This window comes from Heloderma suspectum, chromosome 4 (assembly GCF_057233095.1).
Source record: "Heloderma suspectum isolate Gila_16-S chromosome 4, 16-S_ref, whole genome shotgun sequence".
NCBI lineage: Eukaryota > Metazoa > Chordata > Lepidosauria > Squamata > Helodermatidae > Heloderma > Heloderma suspectum.
The window spans coordinates 101,642,526-101,668,930 of NC_139461.1; the positions used below are offsets into that span (position 1 = coordinate 101,642,526).

Sequence of the window (26,405 nt, forward strand, 5' to 3'; positions counted from 1 at the left end):
AAATGCCTATTCCCAGATTGTGTTGGCAATTACTTAAAAACATTGTGCTGGCAGAAAAAGAATGTATAGGCAAAAATGGTCCTTCATGTGTTAACAGAAATATTTCCATTTTTAGGTTGTAATCCTAGATACTCAACAACAATAATATATCGTTCCCATTGAACTCAGTGGAATGTACCTGTGAATAGACATGCATAGGATCATGCTATAAGAATGTAACACATTAAAATACCTGATGTACTGTTGTGGGATTTATTTCAATAAGTGGGGGCAGAGGTTCAAGGAATCTAAATTTACCTTACTTTATTTTGAAACATTGGTAGATATACAGCATAGCATTGTACTACTTTAATATAGTTGATATGGTACTCTTATTTGAGGGCCTTCCACTTGGGTGTCATCCACACTGAGACACTTTCATAGAATCAGAGAATAGTAGTGTTGGAAGGGGCCTACAAGACCATCGAGTCCAACCCCCTGCTCAGTGCAGGAACCCAAGTCAGAGCATCCCCGACAGATGGCTGTCCAGCCTCATCTTGAATGCCTCCAGTGTGGGAGAGCCCACTACCTCCTTAGGTATTTGGTTCCATTGTCATATTGCTCTAACAGTCAGGAAGTTTTTCCTGATGTTCAGCCGGAATCTGGCTTCCTGTAACTTGAGCCCATTATTCCGTGTCCTGCACTCTCGAATGATCAAGAAGAGATGCTGGCCTTCCTCTCTGTGACAACCTTTCAAGTACTTGAAGAGCGCTATCATATCTCCCCTCAGTCTCCTGTTCTCAAGGCTAAGCATGCCGAGTTCTTTCAGTCTCTCTTCATAAGGCTTTGTTTCCAGTTTGTTTCTTTCCAACACAATTCAGTTTAAAACTCCATTTTCATCGAATCGGATGTGCTTCCCCCACGGCACACGCAGCCAATTCAAGCACCATATACAAAAAACAAAACAAAAAAAGAATAGCTTTTGCATGGCAGACTGGAGGAGAAACAGCATTAGTTTGTGCATATGTGGGTGCATGATAAAGGACAAAGAAAGCAGGGACCTAACAGAAGCAGATGAGATTAAGAAAAGGGGGAAAGAATACACAGAAGAACTATATAGGAAAGATCTGAATGTCCCTGATAGCCATGATAGTGCGGTCACTGAACTTGAGCCGGAAACCCTAGAGAGTGAAGTCAAGTGGGCCTTAGGAAGCATTAGTAATAACAAAGCTAGCGGAGATTACAGTATTCCAGCTGAGCTATTTAAAATCCTAAAAGATGATGCTGTTAAAGTGCTGCACTCAATATGCCTACAAATTTGGAACACTCAACAGTGGCCGCAAGACTGGAAAAGGTCAGTTTACATTCCAGTTCCAAAGAAGGGCAACGCCAAAGAGTGTTCAAACTACCGCACAATTGCACTCATTTCACATGCCAGCAAGGTGATGCTCACAATCCTACAAGTTAGGCTTCAGCAGTATGCGAACCGAGAACTACCGGAAGTACAAGCTGGGTTTCGAAGAGGCAGAGGAATAGAGATCAAATCGCCAACATTCGCTGGATCATGGAGAAAGCACGAGAATTCCAGAAAAACGTCTATTTCTGCTTCATTGACTACGCTAAAGCCTTTGATTGTGTGGATCACAACAAACTGTGGCAAATACTTAAAGTGATGGGAGTACCAGACCACCTTACCTGTCTCCTGAGAAACCTGTACGAGGGTCAAGAAGCAACAGTAAGAACCGGACATGGAACAACCGAGTGGTTCAAAATTGGGAAAGGAGTACGACAAGGCTGCATATTGTCACCCTGCTTATTTAACTTATATGCAGAGTACATCATGAGAAACGCCGGGTTGGATGAATCACAGGTCGGAATTAAGATTGCTGGGAGAATTATCAACAACCTCCGATATGCAGACGATACCACCCTAATGGCAGAAAGCGAAGAGGATCTCAAGAGCCTCTTGTTGAGTGTGAAAGAGGAGAGTGCAAAAGCTGGTTTGAAACTCAACATTAAAAAAAACGAAGATCATGGCATCTGGCCCCATCACTTCCTGGCATATAGAAGGGGAAGAAATGGAAGCAGTGACAGATTTTATTTTCTTGGGCTCCAAGATCACCGCAGACGGTGACTGTAGCCATGAAATTGAAAGACGCTTGCTCCTTGGGAGGAAAGCTATGGCAAACCTAGACAGCATAGTAAGAAGCAGAGACATCACCTTGCCGACAAAGGTCCGTCTAATCAAAGCTATGGTTTTCCCAGGAGTAATGTATGGTTGTGAGAGCTGGACTATAAGGAAGGCTGAGCGCTGAAGAATTGATGCTTTCGAACTGTGGTGCTGGAGAAGACTCTTACGAGTCCCCTGGACTGCAAGGAGGTCAAATCAGTCAATCCTAAAGGAAATCAACCCTGAGTGCTCATTGGAAGGACAGATACTGAAGCTGAAGCTGAAATATTTTGGCCCCCTAATGCGAAGAGAAAACTCTCTGGAAAAGACCCTGATGCTGGGAAAGACTGAAGGCAAAAGGAGAAGGGGACGGCAGAGGATGAGATGGCTAGATAGCATCACCGATGCAATGAATATGAACTTGAGCACACTCTGGGAGAGAGCGCAGGACAGGAAGGCCTGGCGTGCTATGGTCCATGGGGTCACGAAGAGTCGGACATGACTGAATGACTGAACGACAATGTGGGTGGAGTCCCGCAGCATCAATGAGCTTCCTTAAAAAAAAAAAAAAAGTCATTAACCTTGTGCGCAGATCCGCCCCTCCGGATGAGCGGGTTATGAAACACAAGGCAAAGATATTCCCTTCCCCACCTCTCTCCACGCTCCATGCTGAGTAAGTGCAGTGGAAGACAATGGGAATTACTTCTGAGTAGGCATGTTCAGTGGGCTGTTTTCAGTGCAGAAGAGGGGATTTTAAAAGAAGAATAGTCATCCCAAACAGTGTGCTGACTTTCTCAGGAATATGGCTCATTTGGGAAAGAACTTAACATAATCAATGGAGGGTGACACCAACTCCTCTGCTCAGGCCCCTCCTTTGATGATGCAGCTATCCCTTCCTCCTATCAGGCTGCTCCTGCCAGCTGGCGCCATAGCTGGTATCGTTAATTGACATCACACAGACTCTGAAACCGCACTGAAGCTGACGCGACAGGAAAATCCATCACAAAATGACTTTGCAAAAATGTGGGTTTTATGGCATGAAAACCCTTGGTTGCTGCAGAGAAGGGGGGACATCATGTGCCACGACTATGTTTGAGGCCCACTAGGACTGGAGTAAATCCCCCATCTAGACGGGTCCTTGATGTACTTTACACTCAACAATAAATTCACCTGAGGATTAGGCTATTATGCTGGTTTTCCCTAACTGCACTTTTTCATGTTCCCCTTTTCCTACTCTCCAGTTACCCTACATTGAAGAAACTTGCTGAACGGAAGCCAGATGTGCCTATTTATGTTGGAAAAACAGAACGGCCTGTGTTCTGGTTCCTTGACCAGAGCGGTGTAAAGCTGACCAATATTAATATTGTTCCATTTGGAATTTGGCAACAGGTGTGATATCTTCCTATTTCTGAAGTAATATATTTCCTTTCTGGAGAATTTGCTTTGTCACACAGAAATAATTCAGAAGTGTCTAATCATCAGAACATGATCAGGTCATGACTAAGACGAAACAAGATTTAAAGTTTTCCCCCCACCAAACATAAATTATCCTGTGATTAAACTTTTGCCTCCATTTTGATGGAATGATACACTGAATTTCCCATGCTGCCATTGCTAGTCACTTAATATTAGGCAAAGGATTCCTGCATGGGGTGAAAGGTGAGATCCACCACGGAGCCACTGCAACATTCAGAGCGCTGCTGGCTGAGGCGCCGCTAGGACAGGAGATACAGGCCGTGGCTTTTTTGCCAGTTTTCCTCCTGGTGGTTCTCTATTTTTTAAACTTTCCTCCCATGGAAAGTGGCTCAAAAGATCCATAGGGTCACCACTTATGAATTGCCAAAGAAGAGGATATGCACCACCAAAAAAAGAGGACAGTGATTTGCATAAGATTTGCATATGCTAATTTCTATGTATAGATGCAAATTTAGAAATTATTATTATTTAAATAGAAATACAGTACATCTCACCATAGTGTGGAAGACTGTGGCCAGGTGACCTGTGTGCCTGCCTGTTCAGTCTGCTGTTCAGGCGCTAACTATTAATGGGCAACTGTTTTTATTATTCGTAATCTTTAAACTGGAATTGGAACTGGGTGGGACAGCCCTTCAAATACAAGACTATCTATGTGAGGACACATAAAAAGAGTGGCCACTCTACCCTGGAATGCCCCATTTTAGCTTCTGAACACTAGCAGTGTTAGATTTATGCCCACAGAGCTCTCCACAGGCGTAACCGGCGCCTCTTGGGTAGACATATCCTCTGCACCTGATAGTAGACCTCCTCTCCTCTGCCCTATCCTAATCCCCTTCTAGCCAGTGATTCTGTAGGTTAGGCTTGTCCTCTAAAGCAGCTTGAAATATAGTGTGTGTTGCCCCTTCTTAAGGACCCATATATTGTGGATATAGTCTGACATGGAATGGGAAGCTATAATTGAAACCTAGAACAAGATTAGTGTGTCTTGCAAACTTCCCCAAAAGGAGAAATTGCTTTATATTCCTTTCCCAGGCCATATGTGTAAGATGAGCATTGACCATGTGACACCAACAGTTGATGTTGGCACAATGGGCTAGATGAGGTCAGTAAACTGAAACTGAATCCTAACAAGATGGAAACTCTGTAGATCGGTGGTTTCCAGCTTCAGGAATTGGGTAAGCGACTTGCCTGGGGTGGGGTTGCACTCCCCCTGATGGAGCAGGCACATATCTTCCCATCCCACATGCAGAAGCAAACTAAAACAACTGCTTCAGCACTACCGCAGTTGAGGACAACAAGCCAGCTTAGGGAGTGCAGGACAGGTTGCATAGCACCCACAGCTCTGGCCTCCAACAACTCACTGCTGCTCCCCACCCTACCCAGCATCTGCCATCTGAAGCAGCCATCTCACTCTGGCTAATGGTAGGGCCGGCCCTGCATTATTCCCTACTTAGTAATACTTTCTAAAACAAAAAGCCCTCCAAAATGGCTTGCAGTCCTAAAGATAACAAAATGGAAGGATAAAGATTGCTTGTCTTCATATGTAGTGTGAAGATAAAAAGGAGACAGCACTAGACTGGATTTCAACAGTACTTCTATAGCCATAGATGCTGTTGTCCTAAAACAGAAATAGAAAGAATGTCAATGCTAAAATGAAGCAGTTCATAGTAAGATGTGTGGTCTAATTTATTTCAAGGTGGACCAGAATCTTAGATTTATGATACTGATGGATGGTGTTCATCCAGAAATGGATACTTGCATCATTGTTGAATATAAAGGTACGTGAATATAACAGTAATTAGTCTTTTTAATAGTCAATGGATGTGCTTTTTAATATTTACTTTCAAAGAAAAAACTGAAACAATTCAAATTTACTGTGCAATTTAGCACAACAGTTCTATTTTCCAGGTTTCATCCACTTTGCTTTTATTGGTTATTGTCCCCAAATAAAGAAAAACAGTTCTTTCTCCTTTATAGTTCAGACGTTTTCCAACATAAGGTTTATCTTGTTCTTTTTTTTAATGATGTGATGCTTTTAAATAGCCTTTCCCCAAATTGTGATATGTTTGTTTGATTTAATACCGTGTTCTGTACAGGGACTGTAGCTGATATGAACTGTCAGGCTCCATCCTATGCACGTGCTCTAGCACTTTAGGGTCAGCCAATAAATAGTTGCATTAAAGATGAGCCATAAAGAAAAGCTCAGTTCCCAAACCAATTCCAGCAGATAGTTATGATAAGGCCAATGTAATTCTTCTGAAATCCAGAAGAATCTGATGTCATCACCTATGTGATGGTGATGAATGAACTTTAACAAAAGCAAAATGGAAATGGATATCAGAAATACAAGAGCATTTTGAAAAATACTCAGAATTGACCAAATATGCACATGACAACATTTGCATGGTTGAAGAAGATAGATCTTCTATTCCTGCCACCTCTGCAATGGGGCTCAAAACCCTGCCTTTCCAGGAGCCATACAGCAAGTTGGCGATCATCATGTTCAGGATAGTGGTCAAGCAGAAGTCACAGGGAGTGAAATACTGTGAATCTATTTTTGTATAGGGCATAAAATCCTAAATACCGTGGACTGCACAAGGCCTAATGGCGGAAGGCTTCCCAAGGACGTTGACCTTATGATGAGTGACTTTGCAGGTGGAGCATCAGGATTCCCGATGACATTCAGTGGAGGGAAATACACTGGTAACAAAACAATGTCTTAATTTAGATATTTCAGAATATTTTGGAGCCTCTGTTGTCCAACACTCTCATTGCAAGCAACGTGCTTATTCCTCGAGAGATAAAGGGCTGATGCACAATTGCATGTTGATCGCACAGTAGCTAGTCACTTGAGGGGAAGGGGGACATGGCCACACGCTCCACCATTCCCGTGTTTGACCAGCCTATGAAGAGGCTCTGTGTGTGTGCTGGCATACCAGCGCAGATCTCCTCCACAAGGGAGGTGGGGGGGGAGCCTGATTGGGCTAGGGCTCAGCCTCGTGTTGAAGAGCTGTATGCAATGTGCACTTTGGTGGCAGAGGCTGGCACTAGCCCACATGGCACCGCAACCCCCTCCCCATGTTCTTTCGATGCATGTTAAGGTTGTATGAAGCTCCCTGTCGTGACTAGCAGCTGAATGTGTGAACTTCCTTCACTGAAAACACAGAGGCAACATGAGATGAAGCAGGAGTTCTACCAGTGTTGTTTGTGTATGATGGCTACTTCACACATGCACAGATCCCATGTGTTGCACTCATCTCGGCACGCACTCGGTGAGCCTGCACAAGCTGCCTAGATCAGGGATTCTAAAACTTCCTGCCCTCACAGCCCACTTGAGAGAGAGCTGAAAATGACTGTGGCCTATCAGTCATGAAATGGTGATAGATGGAGGCAGAGTTTGGCATAATCAACTGGCAACTGCTGATAATTATTTTATACTGATATCTAGTCTGTCTTTGAAAATTGCTAGATTCTTTGCTGCAGCTGTTTCCTTGTAGCAGGGAGTTCCATAATTCAGCTTTCTTCAAGTTACGTACAGAGATTGGCTTGGAGGTATCATTACTCGGCCTCCCCATTTCTGGAAGAATATCCTGATCCAGAGGCTCTAAGTCTGGGTTTCCAACACGGAGCACATATGAGGACCAATGTGCCCACAGAACCCTCTCTTGGCACCCACCAGGCTCCTCGCCTCTCCTGGTTTTAATTTTATTTCTTATTATTTTAAATTGCTTTTTTTTAAAATCTGCGAGGTTGCCATGATGCTTTGGGTTGAAAATATTTCGTTTGGGTTCAAAGGAGTAGTTTTGTATTTTGGAGCTCAGACCTCGTGGGCCAGTTGCTTTTCTATTAGTCTCGCCAGTTTGCCTTCTGGGAAATGAGTGTTTTGTGACTGGCCATGCCCACCATGGCAGCCATTTTATGAATGAGCAAGCCCCTCCATGGATGCCATTTTGTGAGAATGCCCATGACACTCTCAAAATTCCAAATGTGCCCACCGAGCAAAAAAGGTTAGAGACTCCTGTTCTAAGTAGAGAAAACTGTTTATTATATATTGGTTTTCTCTCCCCCCACCCCCAATATGCCTCTCAAACTCTTCTTACCCATCTCCTGTCAGTCTTCTCCCTTTTTCTTTCAACTTGTACCCTATCCCCAACTACTAGGTTACTTCATCCCTCCCTCCCGCTGCTTTTACATTCACGTCCCCCTATAGCAACTTCCCTCTCTTATCCCCTTCCTCTTTATTCCCAGATGATGATGATGATGATGATGATTAACCTTGCTCTCTAACCAACTCCCACTGGCACACCAGCCTATGCAGGGTGCAACCAAATCACAGGGTGGTCAAGCAAAGAGGCACTGAGCAGCCTGTTGCACTGAGACTCACCTGAAGGTTGGCTGAGACCCAGTGGTGGGTCCTGACTCACAGTTTGAGAAACACTGGTCTAGATGCAAGTGAATCATCTTCCTTTGGTACGAAAAGCACATGTACATACCCCCTTTTAGGGGAGGCAATTGCTCTGGGCCCCATATAGAGGGGATTTCATCAAAATAGATAGATAGGCACTGCCACATTGTTGACAATGTTTTTGTTGTTGTTCTAGAATCCCATTAATATGAGCTGTATAACCCTAATTGGAAACTCACAAAGCAAACTGCGCAATGGGGTGGTAATGTTCTTTCTCTACGAATTAACTCAATTAAATACAAATTGACATTGGTGGCTAGTGCAGAACCAATTAGACTTAATGTTTTAAAAGTGGAATCAGTTACCATCACACCTCAACAACAAAAATAGCAATTGGTGCTCTTTCCCCACTTACTGCCTTTCCTGGCAGAGTCAAGTAGCCAGGCCAGATATATTGTCTGAGAGACATCATTCCAAACCAACTCTGGCATCAGTTGCTTCTGATTGATCCTGGTTGATTTCTTCTTGACAAGCAGCAGCTGCCTCTGCCTGTATGTTTGGCTTCAGAGCAGCTTAAGACAAGCAACTGAGGCCTACTCATCAATCTGTATCCAACCTCAGTTTATGACACAGCAGAACAGTAACTGTAATGGGAGTTGCCACTGATCTTCCTGAATAGACTTGATAGTGTGGCAGAGTTATTTTTCATTGTTCCTGCTCTATTCTGTATACACTACATTTCCCATACTGTCATTGTAAGACTGGACCATTTATTCTTCCCCAAATCATGGTGCACTGGAAAGGGATGCAGAAGCATTAGTGAGAACTCACCCCAAGGAACTTCAAATTTCTCTGTCCTCGGAACTAAAACACTTAATCCACTTCTTAGATACTACAGAGGGATGTGATGGATCCGAGACAAGTGTACATAGGATTCTGAAGCTAATTTGCAAAACAGAGTGGTTGAAGTTTTTTCAGATCATACCAAAGCTTTCTGCCTTTATCTAATTGCCCATTTCAAGTTGTGAAAGAGAAAGAGCATTCTCCAAATTATCTTTTATTAAAAATAAATTACGGTCAACAATGCTGCAGTCAAGACTGTTGTCAGTGTCTGGAAACACTATAAAATGGGATCTTCTGAAGGAAAGTACTTTTGATAATCTCATCTCTGAATTTGCTGCCAAGAAATATTGAAAAAAATGGGATAACATTTTACAGAAACTTAATTATGATTATGTGTAAACACTTTTTTTAACTTTATTGAAGCTGGGTTGCAGTTAAACCTAAAAAAAACCAAGATTATGGCAACCAGCTTGATTGATAACTGGCAAATCGAGGGAGAAAACGTGGAGGCAGTGACAGACTTTGTATTTCTAGGCACAAAGATTACTGCAGACTCTGACTGCAACCAGGAAATCAGAAGACGTTTACTTCTTGGGAGGAGAGCAATGACAAATCTTGATAAAATAGTGAAGAGCAGAGACATCACACTGACAACAAAGGTCTGCATAGTTAAAGCAATGGTATTCCCCGTAGTAACCTATGGCTGCGAGAGCTGGACCATAAGGAAGGCTGAGCGAAGGAAGATAGATGCTTTTGAACTGTGGTGCTGGAGGAAAATTCTGAGAGTGCCTTGGACTGCAAGAAGATCAAACCAGTCCATCCTCCAGGAAATCAAGCCAGACTGCTCACTTGAGGGAATGATATTAAAGGCAAAACTGAAGTTCTTTGGCCACATAATGAGAAGACAGGACACCCTGGAGAAGATGCTGATGCTAGGGAAAGTGGAAGGCAAAAGCAAGAGGGGCCAACCAAGGGCAAGATGGATGGATGATATTCTGGAGGTGATGGACTCGACCTTGAGGGAGCTGGGGGTGGCGACGGCCGACAGGAAGCTCTGGCATGGGCTGGTCCATGAAGTCACGAAGAGTCAGAAACAACTGAACGAATAAACAACAAACAACAACTAGTTGATGAAACATGAAAAGAGGATCCCATATGCAGAAGGAGTGCTATTTGTTTTGCCAGTGATTCCAATGTATTAATCTTTTGTCTTTCAGTTTTAGAGACATAAGATCTTAATATCCTTCTAATGTCAGTTACAGATGCTTATTGAAAGGATTGCATGCATATTTAGGGTTTTTTCCCAGCTGAAGGCTGGAAAGTGACTATGGGCAGTATCCAGTGTGGGTATCCAGTGCTAGTGCAGCTGGAAGCAGCAGTTGCAGAAGCAAGTGGAAAGGGTAGAATCATTCCTTTCTGGAACAGAGCAGGTCAGCAGAACTCGCAGAAAGGAGCTCCGCTGAGATCTCCCATTCTGGAAACAAGCATTTTAGCTCATTTCTAGGGTTGCTTTAAGAAGCGCTAGTTCCCAGAAGTGGGTCCCACAGGCACAACACAGCAGAGGCAGTATTGGATACTGCCCATTGACACGTGATGCAGTGAGAAGGAACACCCCCCCCTCCAATGAAATTCACCCCTTGGGCCTCCCAGAGTCTTAAAAGGGGCCTGTACCTGTATGAACACTGGAAAATTTCACAAAACTCTTCTTTCAGGTAGAATATAGACATTATAGAGAAGAAGCTATTTGTAGATAAATAAATCAGAAATGTTCTGCATGTGGGAAAACAGAATGTAGACTGTAATCCTATGCACATTTAAGGAGGGGTCAGTTCCATTGAATACAGAGGGGAAGAGAAAACAACAGAACACCACTGGTATTTATCTATAGTTCCCAGCTAAGACCAGTCAAATGTATCAAGTGATCTACAACCCATCTGGACACTTCCCTCTCACAGGCCTTGGGTGATATGCCTGTACTTACTTAGAGACATCTGCCCAACCCTAAAAGGATGCTCACCACCAAGAACAGACCTCACAATGGAGATTCAGACACAGGAACCAGACCCTATGCCAGACCCAGATGCCAACTCTATCCCCATATTTACTCTGGCAGCACTATTACAGGACCTAATAATGCCATCCACAACATGACGGGTTCATACACCTGCTCATTCAACATAGGACAAACAGGCCATCTCTACACAAAAGAACAAATGGACACAAAACCGACATAAGGAATGGCAATGTTCAGAAACTGGTGGGGAACATTTCAACCTCCAAAGTCACTCTGGGCATGTTCTCATGTCACACTAAGCCACCCTGAGAAGAAGCCACGGTGGGCGGTGGCTTGTCCATTACTCCCAACAGACGATTGCCTGCTCAGTGACTTCCTGTGGCTTGTTTCTCTCTCAGTCCCTTTCAGGCCTCTAGTCCGCTGCCAGCACATATCCCAGGGGCCTTTGCAGCAGCAATCTCAATTTCTTCGTTCCCTCCGTCAGCACTCTTTCTGCAGTTGTTCCACTGCAGTTGCTGCTGACAAGGGACACTCCCCCACCCTCTGCATCAGATCACAAAAAGGATGTAATTTTTTGAGCCCTTATGATTGCAGAAACACGTTCACAAGGGTTTTTATTAAAAAGGTATCTTGCACAAGAGCGAAAGACGACCTTTCCAGTATTTAGACAACCTTCCCCTTATCCCCCTCTTGTCAACGTCCTCCACTTCGGTGCTTCTCTTACATGGAAGTAAGAACACCAGCAGGAAGGCATTCGCTAACTTTTTTTCCCCTGCCATGAAATTTGCACAAATTTCTCCACCATTTTCTCCTAGTGCCATGCACTTTGCGTAATTTTTGTGATCCCAGTCACTGCTCTGTAACCCTTATATACATCTGACAGCTAGCAATGGAGACCTCTAGAGGGAAGCAACAAGCCCAAAGGGCAGGGGGAGCCAAAAGTGGCTGGAAGAGAGAAGGAGTGTTTGGGGCAGGTGTGCTTTTTTCAGTGTAATGTGAAGCAGCCTTTAAAAATAAAAGGTGTTTGCTAGGAAGGGAAATGCCCTGACGAGGGAAACTCCCCCACCCTTCCCGCATCCGACCACAAAAGGAAAGCATTTTCTGAGCCCTCGTGAATGTGGAAATATGTTCTCAAACTTTTTTCTTTCTTTGGCTTCTTGCGCTCTTGTGCATGACCACTAGAGCGCCTGTCCTCTATTGAGCCCAGCAGAGCCAGATCTCCCTCTTGTCAATGTCCTCTTCAGTGCTTCCCTTACTTCAGCATAATAGCAGGCAGATGCTCTCAAATTTGTGTTATAATGTCCTAAGGAGACCCATTGAGGAATCCCTTCCCCCACCCTCAGAAGGAAGGAGAGAATCACCTCATCTATAACTTCATTCCCTTTTCTGTATTGCTCTGAGTCTCAATACAAGATTTGTCTCTTTTTTTAAAAAAACTGATCAAGGCTGTAATCCTATAGAACTTACCTGGGAGTAAATTCCATTGAATGTCCATATACTTTCCAGAGGGGTAGTCATGTTAGTGAGCTAGTTTGCACGATCATGCTGGCTGCTGCCATGTGACTTTTGAATATTCACGCCGCAACCATAGTTTGTTGTGTCAGAACCCATGGGCTGTGGGCAGTTTGTTAACCACACCAACAACCCACTCTTGCCATGTTCAGACAACACAATAAGCTGCAGTTGCAGCTTGAATATTCAGAATGGCCACCTGCGCATGCCACAGCCCAGGGTGGCTTAAATAAACTACAGTGGGCTCCTTGATTGTGCGAACTGCCCCACTAACATGACCACCCCTCTGGAAACTATATTCTGATGTAGCTCAAGAGTGCTTCGTAAGAGTGTTTGGTAAGTTAACACCATTCTGGTATGCCTGAATAGAGCAAATCTCACCATTTTCTTCCCCAGTCCACACCCCAAATTTAAGCTTTTTCACACAATGGTTTGTGCAGTTACAACTGGTGAGCCCTTTTATATTTCAGGTGTAGGATCATTGGTTCCAGCCACTACATAATTTTCTGATTTGCTGGCTAGGCCACTGACATCAGAAATTGATGGTATCATGCTATTGGATAAAACAACAGTCAGTCTCTGCTAAAAGGCCGGCTTTTACTGAACTCAGTTTCCCATACAGGAAAGAATTTGCTCACTCCCTGTCATCATCCTAATACTATCCAATTAGGAGGCCAGAGATGCTCTCTCTCAGGCCATTCTCTCTGCAAGGAACTCTGTATATACTCTGAAGCCCCAGATTCTCTTCAAGTAAGCTGCTAGGTTAGATTGACATTGTTAATTTTATTTGGAATGCTGTGTGATTGTTGCCCCCCTCCCAAATTCTTTGTTTATATTTGGACATTTGGCTGCGTTGTTTTAAAAGGGAATTTCTCACTAAACCTTCCTCACAGGCAAGATTGTACAGTGCAAAGCTACTGCTTATGTTCATAGGGTTTTCACAAACTTCACCAGTAGGGAAAGTCTTCCTCCCATTCCCAGATCCTTAATATCTTCCCATAGACATCTGGTTGGTCACTGTGGAACAGAAGGCTGGAGCAGTGGCTAGGTCTTTGGTCTGATGCAGCAGGGCTATTAAACTTAGGAAATAAAGCTCCTCCAGCACAAATGGAAACTTTTTTCCTAAGGTGAATAGCAGCCTGGGGTGGGGGTGGGGTGCATTTTTATTGAGATTGCAGCTGGGGATGGAAGTGTTGAACCTCCCCTCCTTGTACTCCCAATTAAAATTAGCACCCCCACACTTATTATTAAACAAACAAACACCTTGATGTGCTTTCTATTGAAACATTTAGATTCATATCTAGTTTGGCCCTCAGCCCCTGTCATTCATGCACACCTTGATGACTTCTAGATTAGACTATTGTAAAGTGCTTTGTGTGGGGCGTCCATAGAAGGCTTCCTGGAAATTTCAGTCAATTCAAAATGCTGCTGCCTATCTTTTGACTGGAATAAACCAACAGGAACATGTTACATTGGCTACCAGTACATGCCTGAGCACAATTGCCAGTTTTGACCTATAAAGCTTTAAATAGTCTGGATCCAGAGTATCTCAGGATACATTTATTCCTATATGAACTCCGTGCTCCAGAAGCTTTGAGATCTGCCTGGCAGTCCCTGCTTGGGAACCTCAGCTTCTGCTAGGAACAGGGCCCTGATAGTGTGGATGCCGTCCTGCAGAAGGTGTGCTTGGCCTCACTGTTGGCTTTCTTCCAGGAGCAGACAAAAACACTAATTTTTCATCAAGCCCTTCAGACCACTGTCTGGTAAAATTGCTGTCATTGAACAATGATAAGCCTGCTGTTTGGTTGTTGGATTGTTTGCTTGCTTTAGGGCGCAATCCTATGGGGATAGGCGTCCGCCTCCGAATTCGGAGGCGACCGCCTATCCAATGCAGGGCACGAGAAGTGTGGAGGGGATCATCCCCTCTGTGCTTCAGCTGCCCTGCATTTTCGGCTAGACAGCCGATTTCAGCTGTCTAGCCGTGGGATGGTGGAGCAGGAGAAGCGGCTGCTGGACAACACAAAGGATGTGTCATACCGGCATTTCTACCTTCCCCGCCTCGGAATGCCCCCCGGAATGCCCCATTTTCGCTCTTGAGCGCAGGGCTGTTCCGAGCTGCCTGTGAGGCAGCGCGGGGGTGGGGAGGTTGATTCCCTGGGAACCGATGTATCCTATGGCTGTCTAGCTGCTGACTAGCGGCCATAGGATTGCTCCCTTAATTGACTATTGTTTTTGCATGGGTTCATTTTTTTATATTATAAACCACTTTGTAAACTAATATTGAAAAGCAATACATAAATGCTGTAAATCCATCAGCTTATCAGTCATTAACAAGAGCAGCCTTCCTCAACCTGGTGTTCTGCAGATGTGTTCGATGGACTGCAACTCCCATAATTCCCAGTCATTGGCTATGCTGAACTAGCTCTTGTGTGTGTGTTTTCAACAGGAAAAAAAGGTTTGCTACAGCAGAGAGTTTTCATTCCATCATAGCATTACAATGGATTATGTACCAGCTGCTGCTCTGATTCAGGACAAATAGCAAGACAAGGGTATTGGGGATGAAAAGGCAAGCTTCATGTTGTTTAAATTACCTCAAAATCTAATGTCAAAAGATTTTGCTGCCAGCTTAGGACTCATGAACCAGCTTTGGGTTTCATTTTGTATCCACTTTTGTTTTGTTTTGGTTGGTTTGGACTGAATTTTAAGAGTCATCATCTAAGCACTTTCCCACAGCCCACCTCCTGACTGAGCAATGGTCCAAATCCAGCCTAGGTTAAAAGCATTTTAAAGTGTCAGCTGCTTTCAGTGGGAGAGTGAGGCTGGCACCATGGAAATGAAGAGTACTTCTTTAACTGGATCAGGCCAAGTTTTTTGGAAGCCTTTGCAAGGAAGTGCAAAATAAGCCCCTGCACCCACAATGAAGCAGTCAGACAATTGTTTCACTACCAATATTAAAATTAGGTGACCAAGAATGGCAACTAATGGTCTGTGTGATTTGGTCCAGAGAGCTTGTTTAAAGGCTCCAGTTCTAGAATGTGGTCTCATGCCACCTTTCTGTTTTCCTCTCTAAATATCAGTAAGGCAGATTTCCCTGCTCTATTCTGCAAAGTCTTCATTTGCTCTGTGACTGTCCTACCTGATTTCTCTCTGATTAAAGTATGTGAGAGGAATAACAATAACAAATGTATATATTAAAATCCTTGCAAATAAGATGTTTTCCTGATATATCTGATAAGTACTTTGGCTTTTCAGAGGCATGGAAAGCACAATTTATTAAAACTGAAAGGAAGAAGTTGCTGAATTATAAGGCCCAGCTGGTTACTGACTTGAAGCCAAAAATCTATTGTCCTTTTGCAGGATATTTTGTTGAAGCTCATCCTTCTGACAGGTACTGTATTCTGGTTCACTCACAACACACTGCATGTATTATAAATGCACAAACAGTTACGCATTTATAGTTTTGCACAAACACCAAAAGATCAGAGAACTGTCTTGGTGTGATGTCTGTGCCTAGTGTCATCAAAAGCACTAGTGCCATAAAAAAAAAAAAGGATTGCTTCCACATTTGTGGCATTTTATTTCATAAGTAAGTGAAATCTGCCTTGTAGATGAGGAGAAAAAATTCTGCAAGTAAGCACAAGAGGTACATTGGGTGGCTATTGTGGGTGTGGGGGGGTGTGGAGGTCTCAGTGGTGGTACCCTGGTTTTGGGATGCTCTCCCCAGAGATACTTGCCTGGATCCCCACCCCGCTCTTGTTGTCTTCCACCATGCTTTTAAGCTTTTACTGATTTGTTTTGTCTTATATATTATTTTTATATTGCTCTTATAGATTTTCTGTTTTAGCTTATTTTTATGTGTTTATCATTTCATTGCATTTTAAATTATATCATACTGTAAACCAGTATGATAACTTGATTGGGCAATGTATAAATCTTAAACTCATAAATTATATATTAAAAAAAGCTGCTCCCTCGCCTAGTTATCCAAGGCAACAGAAAGCCCCATGGGAGGAAAGACCTGATGGGGAGGGCATTCTGAGCTGAAAAACAGCCAGCAGAAAAAGGGTGAATCACTCCTTCCCTTCAGTATTCCTCTACCAAAAGGTACAGTCTCTGAGGATTATTCTCATTTTTTAATGGGGGATTCACTCCATGCATTTCTGTATAATAATTTGTAGTTTGCCCTTTACTTCCTAATAATATGCTTAGATTGAAGCCTAAGAGGTAGAACATAAAATAATGCTGGATTTGGTGTTGGGTATCTCTTCATCTGTTTCTCATAACCTCCCACCATGGCACAAAATATATCAGTTTATTATCAGTTGGTAGGGATCTTGAATAGGCATGAGGCCCAGGGGAAGCAGACTGTAACACAGGGCTGACTGTCTGCTCTGGGCCACATCAGGCAAGGCAGGGATCACATCAGAACTTTGGATAGCACATTGCAAGAAGTGATGGCTGGAGTCTTCTCCCATAAGGAGCTGTTACTCCAGTAAAAGTCTGCAGTCAACAGCCGTTAAGAAGGCTGGTGGAGCCTGGTCTTTCAGTGGTTCCATCTCCACTGGATGTTGACTGTAGCTGTTAAAGGGCTGGTGTCTGTTTCTGTAGTCTCATGTGTCTTGCATGGCTGAGGGACAGGAGAAGCTGCAGGGGAGTCATCATCAGAGTCAGAAGATGACAGAGTTCCGTCCTCACGTGTATATAAGGGGGTACTGAGGGCTCTCCCTGAACTAGAGGAACCTGTGGCCCAGTTGAATCCAAGTCCTCCTCAGGATAGTGTGGAGCCTCAGAATCAAGGAACAGGGCAATAGGTGTTCTGAATCTGGAAGGCAACTTCTCATGAAAAAGCTGGGTTACACATTGCATTAGGGAGTTGCTAAGAAAAGTGAAATTAAATCCAAGAGGTTCTTCTGCTTGTGCAAGAGCTTACGCAAGAAGTTGCACATATCTTTTTCTGCTGGGGCTTGGGGATCACAGAGAAAGTTAAATAAGGCCATATCGGGTAAAACCTCTTCTGGTAAGGTCACACCCAATAGAGTTGAATTAAGCAAGGTCATGGCATGTAAAGTCAGGTCTGGGATAGGGATGTTGGAGAAATCTGCAATAGATTCAACTGAGTTCAGATTTCTATGAATCCAACCTGTGGGTTCCACAGTTGGCCAGCTTTTTTCCAAGTCACGTAGATTCCATGGATTTGTGGAGCAATTTTTCACTTTTGGGAGGGGATTTGCGCTAATTCGCATTACTGCTAATTTGTATTAGCGCTAATGCGAATTAACACAAGTAAAATAAAATTCTGGTAAAAAATATCCTATTTCGTCAGCGAGTGGATGGAATGAAAGATGCCTGACAATCTGTGAAAGAGAGTTAGAATGGATTTAACAAAATCCGTAAATCCATAGTCTGGGAGCATGCAGCATGGTTTTGATACATCCAGATTCAGGCAGACATGAGGAGAACCACACAAAACTCCTTGTGAGCTCTACTGGCTGTAGTTCTCCCACTATTGTGAGTAGTGGAGGAATGTTGCCTCAGCAAAGAGCTGAAGCATCTGAAACCTTATGAAGGCTGGCAAGGCCTGTTCTGCTGTTAGCTCCTTCTTCCCAGAGGAGCTTGCTACGTTCTTTAAATGGCCCTTGTCTGGTTCTGTAACAGGGTCTTCTACAAGGCTGAGGAGATGGAGACATTACTGGGGACTCATCCCTGGCTCTGTGGATGGCGGAAGAGCCATGGTCCCAGGCTAGGGAGGCAAAGGGGGAGGAGCTGAATGTTCCCCCAATGAGTGGACAGGCTGTATCTCTTCCTCATCTAAGTCTTCCTTGGAGCAGCACGGGGACCCAAGTTCTGGGGTTACAACAGCACAATCTCTTGCATAAGAAGAAGCATGCAAACTGCTATAGAACCTACCTATTATGGCATTGACTGAACTCCTGCAGAAGCAAATAGTGCTAGTGGCTATTTTCTTTCCCACCCATGGTTCTTTGTCTCCAACTTTATGAAAACAGCAAATTGTGTCTTTTCCCTTAACCTAGCTATATCAAAGAAACCAACCTTAAAAATGACCCAGATGAGTTGAATGGACTAATTAAAAAAAAATGTAGTGGCGTTTCGACATGGACACCAAAACCTGGAGCCATGTTGGATTTGGCAAGAATTCTCACAGATCCAACCGACAGGTGATTCTAACTTCTGAAATAATAACTGTGCATTGTTCTTAAAACGTTCCAAAAGTTTGTATGCAAGCAAGTCTCTTAACCAACTTCTGCTGAACTGCTTTACAGCTGTGGGCGGGAAAAGTACCCTCAGAAAGCTGAGAGATCCATGTAGCTCAGTGTTGTCTATTCTGACTGGCACTAGCTCTGACCTTACAAGGGTTGTACTACCTGGTGGTGCCAGGGATTGAAGCTGGGACCCTCTGCATGCAAGCCTCAGATTGTATTCAATGTTAGTCTAACTTAAATCCCATTCGTTTCAGTTGGGTATTGAAATAGCACCAACACTGGATACAACCCACGTTATTTACCACTGAGTTGGGAAGCATTCAGTGGTTTCTTTCTGGCCACTGTGAGAAACAGAAAGCTGGTCTTTGGTCTAGTCCAGCAAGCTAGTTCAATTCTTAATGCTTTCCACAAATACCCACCTGCAAGTAGAAAACTAGTGGGTCAAGGAACCAAGGGTTTAGCTAAGCAAAGATTTATCACTTGCTTCTGCTGATTGCATACACTAGCCCTTAGTTTTGCTTTGAATCATTGTACAACATTATAAAGTAAAATCCCTTTACAGTACTGTAAAGAAACACCTCCACCCACAGTGTATATGGAAGTATGGGAAATATATTCATCTGTTGCAGGGGTGCAAAACCTCAGTCCCGGGGGACCAAATGCATCCCTCAGGGGTTCCTCAGAGAGCCATATCCTTTCTCCTGACCCCTATCATTTGGTGGTCTCCTAGCTTTTGTACATTTTCGCTCTCACTCTCGTTCTCTCTCTCTCTCTCTCTCTCTCACACACACACACACACACACACACATTCTTAAAGTTTGATAAGGCTTAGCTACTGGCAGTAGGAGCTTTATGCTACAATATGTGAATATTTTCAGCCCTGCCTCTTTTGCCTTTGGCTCCACCCACCACTGAAATGAGAGCTTCTCTGAAATGGGATTTGGCCTTCAGGCTGAAAGAGGCCCAACACTCATGATCTAGTGTAGGCACTCAATAGGCAGTCAAGTGCTACTAGAGATCAGATAGTGTAAGTCTCATTCACTTTAATGGGCCTTTTGTCAGTAGAGCTCTTTGATAACTTTATTATTACTTACAAACTCTATTTTCTCTCTTTTAGTATGGGAATTATGGATCCTCCAGCAGGGACAAAAGTTTTCAAAGAATCATGGGACTTTAAGCCATATCTATACACTCTTGGATCCGCAGCTGATTATGAGATATTTCTCTATCCTTCCTGGGTGAAAGAATACTATGTTTGGGCTGGCTTTAAAAGCTACAACCTCGTGATAAGGGTAGGCTTGTCTATACATTATTGCTCAAAGGCAAAATCACATTCCACAAGAATATCCATTTTTTCAGCTATTTAAAAAAAACACCACACCTGTAGCACCTTAAAGACTGACAAATGTCAACATGCTTGATTTCATCAACATCCTAGAGGTCATCAAATGCATGAAATGGACAGTGGTAATATTGGAGATATATGTAAATGTCTGAAATGTAATAATGTTGATGCTATTACAGATTAATTTGATGATGCCCAAAATTAGAAATATATCTTTCTACTTTTCAGACCTAGACCAATGAATGTGAAAGATGTACAATATTTAAATTACTGTCAAGCAGGAGTGTTGCTAGGCCTGGGCCAGGGTGGCCCCAAGTCTCTTATCCATGGTCCTGGCTCTCTAGGGAGCCAACTGACTCGTCCCATTTTTAGTCTCATTCACTGCTGCTGTGCATGGCTGGAGCCTGGAGGTTGCAGTAGGGAGCCCAAAGCTGGACCTTAGAAGAGCTGCTAATCAGCTGTGATGTGGCTGGGGTTGGGGGTAAGGAGAGTAGAGGGAAGCCTGGGAAAAAAGCATTTGTCACAGCAAGAGAGCGGCTGGTGGGGCTCTCCAGACCATCTATCATTTGAAGAGCTGTATTGGTCAAGTAAGCTCTTCAGAAAGCTGGCCAGGCCAAAATGCCTGACTGACACGGTCCTTTCTCAGGGCCAGGCATTATGGAAGAGGTGTCCCAGGAGTTTGCCTGTATCTAGCTAACTTGCAGAATCCTTCACAATTCGCTTCAAGGGGGGAAATGGAGACTACACCTATCCCAATAAAATGAAACATGACAACTTTATGGTACCTTTTCTCTCGATCAGTATATGTAAATGCAAAACCACGTTGAGTCCCCTTTTCCCTGCAAAAACTCAAGAGAGGTTTGTTGACTTTGTGAACTGGTGCGGTGTAGTGGGTATAGTGTTAGATTGGGACTGCGGAGATCCAGGTTCAAGTCACTACTTGGCCATGAAGCTCACTGAGTGACTTTGGGCCAGTCACTGATTCTCAACCTAACCCACCTCACAGGGCTGTTGTGAGGATGAAATGGAGACGGGGAGGATTCCCAGGCAACCCCAATTTAAGTGCAGGCAAAAGCAAGGCCTTCCTCAGCTTCTCCTCCCATTTCCCTCCCATGTCTCCCTCTCTCCTTTTCCTCCCCCTCCCTGACTCAAGCAGCTGCCACCAGGCATCAGGAGGTTGTTCAGCTTGCCCTCCTCTCTCCTCTCCTCCCCCCCACTCCCAGCTGATTCTAGCAGCAGCAGCTGCCACCAGGCACAAGCCCCACCTCCTCCCCTGCCACTGGGCCCAAGGCTCTGCCCCAGCTCTGCCATCCCAGCAAGAGCTGTGTCCTACCCTCCTCAGTAATCACAGTCATACACAGGTGGCACAGCCTGAATAGGGCTGGAATCTTCATCTTAAGGCTTTCCAAGTCATCTGGTTTATTACAACTGGAGACAAGCCAATTTCTATGCTATTGTAGTACAAATGGTGGTCAAGGAGCCTCTCTCTTCAGAGAATGATGATTTCTGGCCTCAAATTAGGCTTGTCAAAAGCGTAGGCAAAGCAGTCAAACATATAAACTACTGAACTGAGGCAACAAGAATCAATAATGTTGAAAATTGCAATAAGGGATATTAAAAAAAGCACAAGAATGAGGAGAGCAAGCAAAAACTGACTACTTTGGGGGACTACGTAATCAATCTTCAGCTTGTTCTTTAACAAACATATACAAACAATATAGTGGAAGTCATTTTGTTGCTGTATATATATATATATATCATACCTAGGTGATAGAAACTGATGATGATTTCAATCCTTTGCCTGGAGGCTATAACTATTTGGTGGATTTTTTGGACTTATCATTCCCAGCAGAGAAACCAAATCGTGACTATGCATATGAGGAAGTAAGTTGCATGTTTGTAATACAAATGTATACCTTCACATGTTCTCCAAAATTTCCTTTAATTGCCTGTTAGTGGCCCTGATCTGTGGGTGGGGTGGGCAGACAGAGGGAAAGCTTGAAGAGCTTTTCACTTCAATTGTCTTGAGGAGAGGAAAAACTCTTGGGAGGGGAGAGAAGAAGGTATAGGAAAGGAAGGTTTTAAAAATGTTTTTGAAATGCACTTCAGTGGAAAAACTGGCTGCTGCCATAGAGGATTTCTAGAGCATGCTGGGAAATGTATTCCCACATGCTCCATAGATCTAAGGGCTTAGTCAATGTATGTCCACAGGGGCAGGGGAAAGACACCCCTCACACAAACCCTGAATTCCTCTGAAATATTTCATTTGGTGTATGGAAACTAGAGAGTTCTATCATCCCCACTTGTTATCAGAGAACCTGGAAAGTGATCTGAGACCATAAAGGAGTAGTAGCAAGTTTCTAGGTGGAAAATCCAGTTCCCACGCTGGATTTGTTCTAGAAGAGGTCCTCGGCCAGCAGCAGCAACTGCATTAAGAACGATGCTTGTTCAGTGTGCTCTAAGCCTGGCCCTGTTTCCACAATAACGTAAGAAGGAAAGAGTGGCTTACTCGCATTTTTCCAGGAGCCATTTTTGGCCAGGGCAGGGCTCCATGGGGGTGTGCATTGCCCCATTTTAAGTAACTTCTCCTAATATACTTCTGGGTGGGGGGGGGGGGCTGGAGTGAACATCATCTGAGTGGCAGGGGCTGCTCAACCAATAACAGAGGCTTCCCCCCACCCAGGATCTCCCCCAGCTTTCTCCCTAATGAAGGTGCAAATTCGAAGTAATTACTTCTGATGTACACAAGAGAAGTCTCCTAATGAGCCCCAATCTTTCTAACCTGTTGCTGCAGCATTTGAGAAGCCTCACTGAGCACAATGTTACTTCTGAGTAGACACTAATTGGTTTGTGCTGGGAATCACAGGGATGGGAGACAGGAAACACAAGGGCCTCTGTCAACTGACATTTCAACAGTTACAGTACTAAACAAATAAACAAATTTCCTTCAGAAATTTCCCTGCAGTTTATAAGGAAATACATTATCCTGTACTGTAGTGTTTTGAAACAATATAAACTGTGCCAATAAATATGTTCAATATCATCTCCCATAGTTCCACATCTCCCACATTGTCATTTGGTCATGGATATATAGACACAAGTGTTTTAGGAGTCAAATACCATCTGAACATAACCTTAAAAAAAAAAATGCAATTCTAAGCTTCTTCTGGAGTTCTTTCCCCCAGATCTCTCTCCCATTTTCCTAATAGGGATTATGACTCCTATCTTGTTCCATAAGAATTTTGAAAAAAATAATCACTTAAGGTACAGCCCTATGCATGTTTAGACAGAAAGAAGCCCTATAAGTCCCAGCCAGCCGTGCTGACTGGCACATTTTGGGAGTTGTAGAACTTTTTCTGTCTAAATATGCATAGGATTGTGCCCTTAATAAGCCTTTTGAGTTGTGCTTTGGCCCTGATGTCTGGCTTGCTCCTCACTCCTGTCTCCTGTTTTGTAGTGATGAATGAATCCGTCAGGTTTGGTTTCTCTCGGTTTCTCATTTTTCTAACTTACATTTGGTTTGTCCTGAACTTTGAGATTTTTTAACATTCACATGAACCTTTGTATGCATGTTTGTATGTATTTTCCCCAATACATGGATTTTTGCATGCAATTTTGGCTAGTATACACATTGTTTGCTAGTACTTTTCCTAATACAATGCATTTAAAATATTTTCACTAATATACCATTTTTTTTTCAAATTTCAAAGGATTATTGACTTTCAGTTTGCATATTTGTTTAAAAGTGCAAAATTAATGAATTTCTCCCCCATCCCTGTTGAGGTTCAGATGTATTTGGTTCTGACATACTCCTTCAGTCCTAGCTATGGCTTCTCCTATGGCTCATGGAGCCTCAGATTGCTTCCCCTCAGCAAAGCCCTTACAGCAACCATCTAGACAAGTTTTTTTAAGAGCAGGGAAAATGTGGTATTATTTCTGAAAGTGAAAGAAAACACTTTTTCCACTTATGTATTTGTGCTATTCTGCTATACCACATTGCCACCTAGAGGTTATATAGTGGAAAAGCAGGAAAGGAAATGCTCTTCATGTAGTGCTCAGGTCTCAATTCTGCAATGAAACTGAATGTAGATATAGTGGATTAACAGCCTTGTGTAGAAAAGCCTTCAGTTTTCTTTTGAAATTTGCATGTCTTCACATTTTGTAATGGAGTTCTCCAATTACGACAGTGGAACCAATTACCTAGGGAGGTAGTGGGCTCTCCCACACTGGGGGCTTCCCCCCCCCAGCCTCTCCCCCAGGTTTCTCCCTAATGAAGTGCAAATTAGAAGTAATTACTTCTGATGTGCACAAGAGAAGTCTCCTAATGAGCCCCAGTCTTTCTAACCTGTTGCTGCAGCATTTGGGAGAGAAGCTTCACTGAGCACAATGTTACTTCTGAGTAGACACTAATTGGTTTGTGCTGGGAATCACAAGGATGGGAGACAGGAAACACCCACTGGCCGGGGTCACAGTGAGTGGCACACCCCTGGGCAGGGCTAGCATACCCGAGGTCAATGCAGGGGTTTAGGCACACAGCAACTATACCAGGGAGAACCCGACTTGAGGAAAAGAGTTGAACTTTAAGCAGTCTCAGGAAATCCAGTTTTTCCCTGATAAGCTCCGGAGTGGCTGCTGGATGGCCACAACCTCATCTATCCCTAACGACCTCAACACAGAGCTGGGTCAGAGTAAATCGCTGGAGAAACACAGCCCCTGCCTATGTCTGACTTTAGCAAATCACACAAAAACTGAATACCCCATAGTTAGTTTGCATAAATATCCTGAAGTATCTTCTATAATTTAGTTTCATTGTTCCCCCTCATGGTTATGGGCTTATAGCAGCCCACTTCCTGGACCCATGTCCTAGGCCCTGGTCAAGTATACATATTCCATACCCCCTGTGCTTGGGCCCTGCCAAATGCCCTCCCCCTCAGGTTGCTGTGGGCCTTTCCCCCCTTCCAGGAAGGGGACTAAGATAAGCATAGTAATCCGGAAGTCACCCATTGTATCTCCACGTTAGAGTCCAATACAGGCAACAAGTAAGTAGTATTGGGCCTGGGAGTTGAAAGGAGGAGTGTGGTAGTGGTTATTGTATTCATTGACTTGTGGTTCAGGCATGGGTGTGGAGGATGAAGCCAAAGGGGAAGGGAGTAAGAAGTTCTGGGAGCTCATCATGTTTACTTAATTTCACTCTGAGCTGGCTTCAGGTTTTGAGCCCTAGGCAAGAGACTTCACTGCTGCCTGTGCACATTATACACACATGCACACACACACACACACACCCCTGCCTGAGCTGGAGCCACTACACTTCTTCTGTCATCACTGTTGGCTCCCTGCTCCACCTCCCATTGTGAACGTCCTCCACTACCACCACCTTCCTCTTGGCCACTGGGTATTCTTTCTCTGCCAAAGGCTAACAGTTTAATCATGGGCCCCTGCCAGTCCTAAGGGCATTGGCATTTGTCCTACACTACCCCTTTCCGTGTGATGGGTTTGGCAACTGAAAAATCTGTCTGCACTTTCAAATATTTCTTCAAATGAAGTTTTTTGTTAGATGAATCAGCCTCATTAGGGTGGGCTAGGATAGGGTGGGTAATGTTTGAGTTATTTAAAAAGAAAACTTTAAAAATGTCAATAAAATGTAAGTAAGAAAATAAATTCTTTGTAAAGTTAGTGAACATTGCTCGATGCATTTTCATGCAGCCTATACCAATAGACCCAGGGTGCTTCCAGATAGATAGAGGGCTCCTAGCACTACCAATCAAAAGGCGTTGTGCAGCTGTTCTGTCTTTTCTTCCTTAATGGATTTTCTGCAGTTAGAAAAAGGATGGAAGAAGTGGTGGGAAAACATGCAGAGATTACAACTGGATAGCAGTGTCATCTGGAGATACACACCCTGTAAAATTCTATGAAAGTGGTAGAGCGATTGCACATTAAAAGCCTTGTCTGAAAGCAGCCACAAGATCAAATTGCATGTTTTGTTAATTGTGTGGCTTGCACCCACATCAGAGATTTTTAAGATTTTAATCCTAGGTGTAGGGTCCCTGATTTTTATCAGGATCACAATACATTGGGAAGGGAGGTTTAATCCTTCCCTTCCCAGCCGTGGTCCTGATGAAAATTGCAGCCCGTCCCCTCCTCTATAGTTAGCCTTAGAACAAAAGTCTTATTGGCACCTATAGGAGGTAATGCAGCACAGGGATTTGATTTTCATCAAGATCATGACTGGGGAAAGAAGAGTTAAACTTTCCCTTCCCCATCCACTGCAGTTGTGAGGAAAAGCACTCCCCTCCCTGTGTTTAGGATTAAATATTTTTAAAACCTCCTGACATGGCTACAAGCCACACAATTACTGTAACGTGTAGTTTTGAGCCCCAGTTTTTTCTTTAACCAAGTTAATTTCCCCCTTCGGTACTAAAAGTATATTTTAATTTTTTCCA

The 26,405-nt window shown here is 43.6% G+C and overlaps 1 protein-coding gene across 10 annotated transcripts in view; it reads left to right on the forward strand.

The window, feature by feature from the left end:
- The window catches only part of LOC146347205 (cytidine monophosphate-N-acetylneuraminic acid hydroxylase-like), a 59,771-nt gene that overhangs the window by 27,733 nt on the left and 5,633 nt on the right, over window positions 1-26,405 (forward strand). For 6 of the 10 annotated variants that reach the window (XM_084850085.1, XM_084850095.1, XM_084850086.1 and 3 more), the window contains 7 exons: window positions 3,391-3,538; window positions 5,322-5,403; window positions 6,191-6,328; window positions 15,652-15,787; window positions 18,432-18,575; window positions 19,738-19,912; window positions 21,733-21,849. In XM_084850085.1, the coding sequence (XP_084706211.1) occupies window positions 3,391-3,538; window positions 5,322-5,403; window positions 6,191-6,328; window positions 15,652-15,787; window positions 18,432-18,575; window positions 19,738-19,912; window positions 21,733-21,849 (940 nt within the window). Of the gene's footprint in view, window positions 1-3,390; window positions 3,539-5,321; window positions 5,404-6,190; window positions 6,329-9,407; window positions 10,070-15,651; window positions 15,788-18,431; window positions 18,576-19,737; window positions 19,913-21,732; window positions 21,850-26,405 lie in introns of those variants that run through there. The other 4 variants (XM_084850089.1, XM_084850091.1, XM_084850090.1 and 1 more) reach the window with 4 other exon arrangements.